At 53.9% G+C, this 10,411-nt stretch overlaps 1 protein-coding gene across 6 annotated transcripts in view; it reads left to right on the forward strand.

Annotated features, from left to right (window-relative positions):
• LOC6043548 (histone-lysine N-methyltransferase 2C) overlaps positions 1–10,210 on the forward strand; it is a 48,690-nt gene extending 38,480 nt beyond the window's left edge. For all 6 annotated transcript variants that reach the window (XM_038254166.1, XM_038254169.1, XM_038254170.1 and 3 more), the window contains 3 exons: positions 73–7,866; positions 7,931–8,650; positions 8,713–10,210. In XM_038254166.1, the coding sequence (XP_038110094.1) occupies positions 73–7,866; positions 7,931–8,650; positions 8,713–8,988 (8,790 nt within the window). In that variant the 3' untranslated portion in view covers positions 8,989–10,210. The remainder of the gene's footprint in view (positions 1–72; positions 7,867–7,930; positions 8,651–8,712) is intronic.
• The last annotated feature ends 201 nt before the right edge of the window (positions 10,211–10,411 follow it).

A 10,411-nucleotide genomic window follows, 5' to 3' on the forward strand; every position in this document is an offset into this window, starting at 1 on the left:
TGTTAGTTTAAGAGTGGTAGTGTCCGAGGTATTTGGAAGGAGATTTAAAATCTTCTTATTTTTTCCTTGCAGGACTTTGAAAACTTGCTGGCGAATCAGCAACAACAGCAGCAAGGTATGCGCGTAATTCAGCAAAATCTGCTGCCAGGTCAAGTCCCCGGACAGCCCGGCCAGATGCAGATGCAGCCGCAGCAATTACCTCTGATGCAGCAACAACAGCCCCAACAACCTGGTCAGTTGCAGTCTCCGATGGGTGGTCAGTACATCATGCAGCAGCAGCGCATCAACCCGCAGTGGCGTCCCCAAACGCCGATTCCTCCGGGTGGAGCCGTTGCAAATTTGATCAATCCGCTGAACAAGGCGGCGGCCGGACCGAGCCAACAGATCGCGCCACCACCGGCAGAGGTTACCGCGAGGCCCATTGCGGTGTACCAGGCGAATCTGCAGCCCGCTCCTCCGGTTCCGCCGGAGAACATTACCAACGAGCAGGAGCGACAGATTCAGTTGAACTACGAGAACTGGATGAACCAGCAGAAGATCTCGCTGGAGAATCAGCTGAAGCACTACGAAACGGAGATCGGCAAGCTGCGGAAGGTCAAGAAGCAGTTGAACACTAAGCAGCGACAGTTGAAGAAGGCTGGAAACGAGCTTTCCGAGCCGGACATGAAGGAGTTGACGCAGATTACGGCGGACCATGCCGTTGTGCAGAAGCAGTTGGATAACGCGAGAAAACAACAACGCCAGCACACGGTCCTTATAGGGGAGTACAAGACAAAGCAGCAGGCTAAAATGCAAGCCGCTGGTGGTTCTCCCGCGGCCCAGATCGCTCCTCCGTCGCCGTTGATGTCGCCATCGCCGAGTTCACAGCAGAACATGATCCACCAACCAATGGCGCAATCTCCGCTGAACAATCCGATGCTGCAGCAACCGAGTCAGAGTCCGTTGCACTCGCCTGGCCCGCTTATGTCGCAGAGTCCTGGACCTGCGTCGGTCAACTCGGTGATGCAGAGCCCCGGCGGAAACCACACCAACTCGAACAGTGCCATGTCGCCGTACAATACGATGCAGCAATCGCCTCGGATTGGAACTCCACACTCGCAGGCTGCTGATGAGAATCCGTTCAGTCCCGGTCCGTCGCCTTCCCCGTCCCTACCGGGACGGTTGACTTCCCCTGCACCGCGTATGACATCCCCACAACATCGAATGTCCGGACAGCCAATGCCCCCAGGACGAATGGTAACCAGCCCGGGTGGACAGTACGTTCAGCAGAACATTATCGTCCAGCAGAACCAGATGATGGGTCAACAACAACAGGCTCAACTGCAGCAGCAGAGCCGCTTCGTACGTCCCCAGATCATCCCGAACGATCCGAACGTGAGGATGCGCGTCGCCAACTCACTTCAGCAGCAGCAAATGATGCAGCAGAATGCCAATATTCGGCAGATGCAACCCGGCGGGTACAACTCACCCATTGGAAGTCCCCAACCGATGGTGTCTCCCGGGACTCCCCAGCAGCAGCAGCAACAACAGCAAAACATTCAACTCATGCAGCAGCAGCAGCGCATGATCATGATCCAGAACCAGCAACAGCAGATGAACCAAATGCAACAACAACAGCAGCAGCAAATGAATCAAATGCAGCAGCAACAACAACAAAATCAACAACAGCTGTCCCAAATGCAACAACCCAACCAACAACAGATGAACTTTGCCAAGCAAAGCCCAGTTCACCAACCCCCCTCACCCCTGCTAAGCCAAGGTGGCCCCAGCACTCCATCGCCTTCGCCGATGCCACCGAGTCCAATGTACTACTACCAACAATCTCAACAACAACAACAGCAACAACAAATGCAAAATCAACAACAACAGATGATTCGCCGTCCACCGAGTGCCGGCTCGCAAGGTCCCGTCCCGAACCAGTACGTCCAGCAGCAGCAGCAGCAACAATATCAACAGGACAACTCGTTCAACGGAGGCCAAAGTAACCAACAACCTAGTGGCAGCGGTGGCGGTGGTGGAGGCGGCATCAACAACCCCTCAAACCCAATCCCAATCATGCCGGGTTTCGGCAAGTACGGCTACATCAAGCTGGGTCTTCGCGGTGGATCTCCAATGTGGGGAAATGCACGCATCACCAAGGGACCGCCCCAGCAGCAACCGCAACAGCAACAGCAACCTCAAGCAGGCCCGTCCCAGCAGCAGTCGGAAGCGGCCAAGAAGGCGGCCATGATGCGCAGCAGGATTACGATCGTGCAGAAGGCCGCGGCAAGCCAGGCAACGCCGATTGAAGAGGTGATTGCCGTCGATAGCAGTCCGGACGAGAAGCAGCAGCGCATGCTGGACTATGACGACGAGGTGGACAAGCGGCTCGTTACGACGGAGGTTTCGCTGAGTTCGGTGGCGCAGGGCGCCGAGGGGGATGACATTATGGAGTCGTTTGCCCACACGGGGTACGAGATGAGGGCGAGCCCGCTGGGGGCGCAGATCGTGAGCAGTGACTATGAGCTGTTTGCGCAGGACGTGGTGGTTGATTGCGTTGATAATGGGAAGGAGGGTGAGAAGGAGTTCGCTAAGAAAACGACTAAGGAGGGGGAGAAGGGGACCAACGAGCGGAACATCGCCACTACGGAAGACTTTGAGGCGATGATCGATAGTCGGCCGAAGGACGCTGATGGGAAACCTGAGGAGGACTTCATCGGAGATGAGCAGGCAAAGACCGGCATGAAGACTCCGACGAAGGACACGACCGTGATTTCCGTGGGGCTTCAGCAGAGTCCGAAACCGATAACCTATCCGGGACGGATCGCCATCCAGCAAACGCTGCTCCAGAATCGTCCTCCGATCGTGTCGGCCGTGCACAAGAAGCTCGTGAAGGACGCCACGGAAACGACGGCCAAGTTGTCCATCGGAAACACTACCATTTCGGTGCCGATCCTGAAGAGTTTCCCGATGTCAGCTACCCCACCAAAAGAAGGAGGTCAAAGTCAGCAAAAGCAGCAAATGTCCAACCAAGCCAAGAAGGTGATGAACTCCACCGCCATCTCACTGAGTAGCATCACCAAGAACCCATCCGGAACGGTCATTTCCGTAGCCGGCCAGAAGATCAACACGACCAGCATCGTAACGCTATCCTCGTTGAATCTCAACCAGTCAACTCTCATCACGAAAACGTTCGCCAGAACGAGCGTCAACAACCCGCACCCATCGACCTCTTCTGCATCACAAATCAAGATCCAACCAGTTCAAAGCATCACCCCAGGCCAATCGAGTCAGATGGAGATCATCAAGTCGGCGAAGCCAAAAGCCCCCTCACCAAGTCTCGGCTACGCCAAACTATCCTCCCTTACGGTCACCCAGGACACCTCCCTGCCCACCAAGATCTTCGAGGACGATTCCGTATCGCCGGACAGTTCTATCGGTCAGGAAGACGCCGACCAGCTGGACAAGGTCGACTCGGCAGCGTTGGACGACGCAACGCGTGGCATTGACGGAAGCACGGAGGGCGAGACTCCGACCGTGATCGCCACAGCTCACGAGGGCTCCAACGATTCGCACTCGAGCGAGCTCAAGAAGCAGGGCGTTATTCCGGTGCACGTGATTTCAAAGTCGCGGGAGAACTCCAAGAGTCCGATTCTGGGTCCTGCCGGACAGCGTGTCATCTCTTCGGTGCCGCAGCTTTCGCCGCTGTCCCAGCCCAACGAGCTGACCATGAACGCGATGAACGTGTCCCAGCAGGTTCGGTCGATCATGTCGTCTGTGAATCCGGCCACGTCAGGGACAAACATCATCCAGGTTGGCACCAGCAAGCAGGAGTTGACGCCGACTTCGTCGGTCAGTACAATATCTACGATCTCGTTCGACACGGTCATCCCGGGGAAGGGAGACAACATGAGCAAACCGGAAACGATCGCCAGCATTCTGAAGACCGTTTCGGGGAAGACGATTCTGCCAGCGGCAGCCGTTGCTAACGCTTCCAACAAACCTGAGGTTGGTCAGCAACAGGGAACGATGGCAGGTGGACCGACGAAGCTACTCAACCAGCAGCTGCAGATTGGACGCATTTCGCCGGCCGTTTCTTCCGCCGGGAATAACATCCTCGTGGTGAAACAGGTGCGAGCTCCGCTGCAGAAGCAGCTGAGTCAGAGTCAAGTTCAGAAGCAGCAGCTGGTAGTACTAGCGGCTCAACAACAACAGCAGCAACAACAACAATTGCAGCAACAACAACAGCAACACATAGTTCAACAGGGTGGGGTAATCATCCAAGGTCAAACACGGATTCAACCGGCGGAGATTCCTAAAAGTAGCGTGGATAGCAGCAGCACAAGTAGCATTGCCAGCATTTTGAGTAGCACGTTGCAGCAGCCGCAAACGCGGATCGTGAACTTCAGCGAGGTTTCCACGATCACGAGTCAACCTCCGCCTGGACTGATCATGACCTCACGTCCCGGGGTTATTTCATCCGCCACTTCTTCAACCACCACGACCAGCATCCTCAGCGCAACGCTGTCTCAGCCCATGAAGTCGTCGAGCACGACGTCGGCATCGATGTCTACTCTGCTGCAGAACCAACTGCAAGGACCGGCTGCGGCGTTCCGACGGTCCAAATCAACCGACGAAGCCCCGGCAGGTTTCCCTCGGGAAACCCCTGCCCAGGTCATCAGCAAGCGACTCAGTTTGGAGGCATCGAACCCGGTCAAAACGGAACCGGTCGACAACAACGATGATAGCAACGTGTCGTCCACTGTGAGTTCAACGACCGGCGGACAGGGTTGTAAGTTCTCAACCATCTCCTCCAACGTCAAAACCGAATCCGACAGTCAGAACGTTCTGTTGAAGCAGCTTCTTCAAAACACCGGCACCGGAGGTGCGACATCGTCTCCAACGCCACCTCCGATGGCTCGACCTCCAACGAATCAACGAGCCCCAAGCTTGGGCGTAGTCAGCTCCCTGGAAGCCCAACTCGCCCGCCCAGTGATCCCACCTTCAGCGAACCCACCCGCGATGCAGATCATCAGCACGCAATCGGCGCCAACGGTCGCAACGACGGCCCCACCCGTCACAACGGAACCACAACAACCCCCGCAAAAAGCACCCACCCCCAAGCTCATCTCGCGCGAAACGTCCTTCGTGTCGAAACCGGCCGTGTCCATTTCGGCCAGCCATCCGACGCCGAACCTCGCAGCAAACATGCTCGCGGCCAGTATCAAGAAGGAAGCTGCTATCGCTTCTGCTGCGGCGGCCGCTGCCGGAACCACCGTCCAACCCATCACCGTGCAGAGTACGCTCAAGACCGAGTCGGGTCCGATGACGGTGACGCAGATCACCACGCATCCGGTGCAGCAGTTACCTCCTCAGCAGCAACAACAACTGCAACAACCCGCGCAGCAACAGTTTCAACCTCCTCCGTTTTCGGAACAGCCGAACGTTGCCTTTGTGAAGCGAGAGATGGCACCGATGCCGATGATGCAAATGCATCAACAGCAGCAACAACAGTCAATGGGTCCAAAACCGCTTGAGTTCCACCAGTATCAACAGCATCAGCAGCTGCCCAAACCTGGCACTCCGGTTGAGATCAAGAAGGAACTGCCGGAAGAGCAACATCAGCAGATGCCGATGGCGTCGATGTCAATGGAGCAAATCAAGCAGGAACCTCCAACTACCCTGTCAGCTGTGCCCAAGGAAGAACCTGTAGCGCTTCCAGCAAACCCGGAAACTGCAGCCAAAACGGCGGCTGAAATTGCGCACGAGCTGAAGAAGAAGAAGCGACGCGAGTACCAGAAGAACCGAAGACAACAGCAGATTCTCTCCAACAAGGAGCAACATCAGACCAACAAGAAGAAACCTCGAAAATCTACCCGCCAGGAAGAAGACTACGACACGTACATTGACAGTTTGATGCTTCAGCTGAGGCAACTCCCGCCGATGCAGATCCTGGAACCCCTTCTTCCGCGAAACTTTGGCGTTTGCCCGCTGTTCGGCACCGGCGATCTCACCAAGTTCACCAACGCGAAGGACTACTCGATCAGCTCGGGTGATCTGACGGGAGTGTTTGGCCACGCCCAAATCCCGAACATTGCAGATTTCTACAACACGAAACCGTTCGGTCTGAAGGAGCCTCCACCGGAACCTCCGGCTCCGGCGTCCACCCAGCGTGGCTTCTACGATCAGGAGTTCCCACCGATCAAGTTCGAAACGGAGGATCGCTATCGGTACGACTTTGTCAAAGATCGCGATCTGGATTCGCCGGACACGATCATCAGCACGTCCAGCCCGGAGTGTGGCATCCGGTGGGAATCGCCGTTGCTCTTCCCGGGTCTGCGCGTCATCAAGGAGGAAGACAGCGAGGACGAGCAGACGATGGTGTACAAGCGGATGTCGCCGATCATCCCGATCGTGGCACCGATTCCGATTCGCCTGAAGAAGGGCATCTCGCTGTCTGCCGATCGTGGGCTGAGTTGTTTGATCCCCGGAAGCAACAAGGAGAACGAGGGTGCGATTAAGGAATCGCTGGGCGTCAAGTCACGCTTTGGACCGCCGACTCCGTTGAAGGACTCGAGCAATGTGACGGTCACGGTGACGCTGAGTTCGACGGCTGCTGAAGACATCATGGGAGTGCTGAGGGATCTGGCGAACATCCTGGAGATTCCACCGCCGATGGCGTACGAGATCGTTGAACGTACGACGACCCCGCCCAGTCAGAAGCTGGGTCTGTACAGGACCAAGGGACGAGACGGCAAGGAAGGAGCGCCGATCGACATCCAGACGATCCTCAATGGCGCAGCCAAGTTTTGTCGCCACTGTGATGTGGTCATTCTGAACACCTTGATCACGGCGATGCCATCCGAGTTCCCTCTGTTGAGCAGCGATGCAAGCCAGGAGTTGGAGTCGGAGGAGCTGTACTTCTGCAGCAAGGCGTGCTACCGACAGTTCCAGTGGCGTCCTACGAACATCCTCGAGGACAAACTGGTTGGGGGTGTTAAGTCCAAGTTGGATCTTGAATTAGATGACAACCCAAGTTTGAACGCCGCGGACATCAAGCAGGAACTCAGCGAAGACGCCGACATTAGCATGACCAGCTTCAAGAGCTCGGATAGCCGAGATTCGTCGCTGAACGATCGCAAGAAGAAGCTGGACAGCTCAACGGAGAAGGACCCGGGACCACCGCCAAAGCAGTTGAAGGGGATCAAGTTCAAGACGTTCTCCGCGAACTGCTTCCCCGTGCAGCGATACAAGAAGCCCACCGAGAAGGAGATCACCGAGACACTGTTCCGGATGAGCATCACCGTAACGCCGACTCCCCGAATGCCGGACGACACTCGGCGGTGCATTTTCTGCCACACGGTTGGCGACGGAGTCGCGGACGGCCCATCCAGACTCCTCAACTACGACGTAGACAAGTGGGTCCACCTGAACTGTGCCCTCTGGTCGGACGGAGTGTACGAGACGGTCAACGGAGCCCTGATGAACCTGGAAAACACCCTGCAGCTGAGCCTCAGCTCGGTGTGCACGTTCTGCAACAACCTGGGCGCGACGATCAAGTGCTTCAAGACGCGCTGCGCCAACGTGTACCATCTGAGCTGCGCCATGAAGGACAACTGCGTGTTCTACAAGAACAAGTCGACGATGTGCCAGACGCACGCCCCCAAGACCGAGAAGGACTCGGAGCTGACGACGCTGAGCGTGCAGCGGCGGGTGTACGTCGACCGGGACGAGAGCCGGCAGGTGGCGTCCGTGATGCACCACTCCGAGTCGAACAACCTGCTGCGGGTGGGAAGTTTGATCTTCCTGAGCGTTGGTCAGCTGCTGCCGCACCAGCTGCAGAGCTTCCACACGCCGAACTACATCTACCCGATTGGGTACAAAATTGTGAGTGTTTGAGTGGGGGAGGCTTGAGTTAGGAAGACAACGCTAACATTTTTTTTCGTTACAGATGCGCTTCTACTGGTCCATGCGGCGCCCGAACAAACGCTGCCGGTACGTGTGCTCCATCGCGGACGTGTGCGGCCGGCCCGAGTTCCGGGTGCTGGTCCAGGAGGCGTCCGAGGAGGACATTGAGCTGCGCGACATCACACCGAAGGCCGTCTGGCAGCGGATACTGGATCCGATGGCCACGCTGCGCAAAGACTGCCAGATTGTTCAGCTCTTCCCGCGGTACATTTCCGGCGAGGATCTGTTCGGGTTGACGGAACCGGCGGTGGTTCGGATTCTGGAGAGTCTGCCCGGCATTGAGACGTTGACGGACTATCGGTTCAAGTACGGACGCAATCCGCTGCTGGAGCTGCCGCTGGCGATAAATCCTTCCGGCGCGGCCCGGACGGAACCAAAGTTGAAGCACACGCTGTCGTGGAAGAAGCCGCACACCCAGCGCACGGGTTCGGTCAGCCAGCGGCCAACGTTTGTTCCGACCAGTTCGCCCGCCGGCGAGGTTGCTTGCCCGTACAGCAAGCAGTTTGTACATTCCAAGAGCTCGCAGTACAAGAAGATGAAGCTCGAGTGGCGCAACAACGTGTTCCTGGCGCGGTCCAAGATTCAGGGACTGGGGTTGTACGCGGCTCGCGACCTGGAGAAGCACACCATGGTGATCGAGTACATCGGCGAGGTCATCCGCGTTGAGGTGTCCGAGCTGCGCGAGAAGCAGTACGAGGCGAGGGTGAGTTTAGGATTGCGAAATGAATTCCTTGGTAGATTACTAATAACTGATTATCTTCCTAGAACCGCGGCATCTACATGTTCCGCCTGGATGAGGACCGGGTTGTGGACGCGACGCTGTCCGGCGGTCTCGCCCGCTACATCAACCACTCGTGCAACCCGAACTGCGTGACCGAGATCGTCGAGGTGGAGCGCGAGGTGCGCATCATCATCTTCGCCAAGCGGCGCATCAACCGAGGGGAGGAGCTGTCGTACGACTACAAGTTTGACATCGAGGACGATGCGCACAAGATTTCGTGCATGTGCGGCGCCCCGAACTGCAAGAAGTGGATGAACTAAGACGACGACGACGACGAAATCTGCTCTGAGCAGACGATACTTGAAGATGTGTGTACTATTATTATGATCATATTTTGCTAGGTTGTATTTTTGATTTAGGTAGAAAGCTCTAATTGTGGAAACGATTTATTTAGTTCTAGAGAGTTGTTACATATTCTTATAATTGCTTTTATTTAGAAGATAGGTTGCAAACAATTAGGCAAACACTCAGCAAAAGATAGTTTATATATCTCACACTCACAGCTATGATATGACAAGCATTGAACACGATTGCGAGCAAAAGCAAAACCACGAGCTAGTCTTAAGTTGAAAGTGAAATATCTAGTTCATAGATGATTCAGTATGTGTGTTTAGTAACGGAAGCAAAGTATAGTATCAAGTATTAGGTTTAGTTCACAAGTGTTTATCATGATGATCGGTTACCTTGTAACTGTGTTGTTTATTCACACGCAAGAAAATATTATCAAAACTTCACCCAAATAAAGCGTGTGTAGAGTAGAAAGTCTCTGTGTTGTCACTGGCGGCGACGGTGCTTGAAGCCCATCTCACCAAAAGAGACAGCTCTGAAATCTCGGGTAGAAAAGATTGAACAAAATTTAGTTGAAAACTAAGCGTAGTAAATGCACACCGCACCGCACCGTGTAAAGATTAAGTAGACGAGAGAGTAGTTAGAAAGGGAGAGAGAGTATATTTCCAATTCGAAAGAATAGTGCATACCACACGGATTAAATCTGGGATTAGGTTAACAACACACGCTGCGTTTGTTAGGAGAGCGCAAGCAGAGTAGGAATAATCACACAAAAGTACTTGGAACAATAAGCTTACACAATGGCTAGGATGAAAACACGATACAAAAAAAAGCAAAAAAAAATTAACAATACCGCAATGGAAATATAACACGACTATATATTTTCAGACGATTATTTTGCAATATATGAAATAAATTTATATTTTGTATACCAATAACGAGGGAGAAAACAATGCTTGAAGAAAAAAAAAGACCACAGTATAAGCAAAGAGAGAAAAAAAGGCCATTGAATGTCTAGAGTGGAGAATGCAAGTGCACGCGTGTAAGTGTTAGAGTTGAGAGCAAATGTAATGTAGATTAGCCAGCAAGCATGCAACAGAGGTAGATAGCACCGTAAAATGCTAGGGGTAGAGGCAAAAAGCGTAAAAAATATTAGCTTATGACACGAAATAAAAAAGGAAAATAATAAAAAAATGTTCAATGTTTTAATCCGAAATTCTACTGTACCTTGATACTCCTGTGGCTCATGAAAACAAAGCGTGGACGCTAAAGTAAGTCGATCGTTAGTATTCGAAGAATCCTGCGTTCTATCCTTGGCGACAAATTTGTGAATGATCGCTGACGTATTCGCATTTTTTTTGAAATTTGAAATTAAATATGTCTTTATTGAACTTT

The sequence above is a fragment of the Culex quinquefasciatus genome, chromosome 2 (assembly GCF_015732765.1).
Source record: "Culex quinquefasciatus strain JHB chromosome 2, VPISU_Cqui_1.0_pri_paternal, whole genome shotgun sequence".
Classification (NCBI taxonomy): domain Eukaryota; kingdom Metazoa; phylum Arthropoda; class Insecta; order Diptera; family Culicidae; genus Culex; species Culex quinquefasciatus.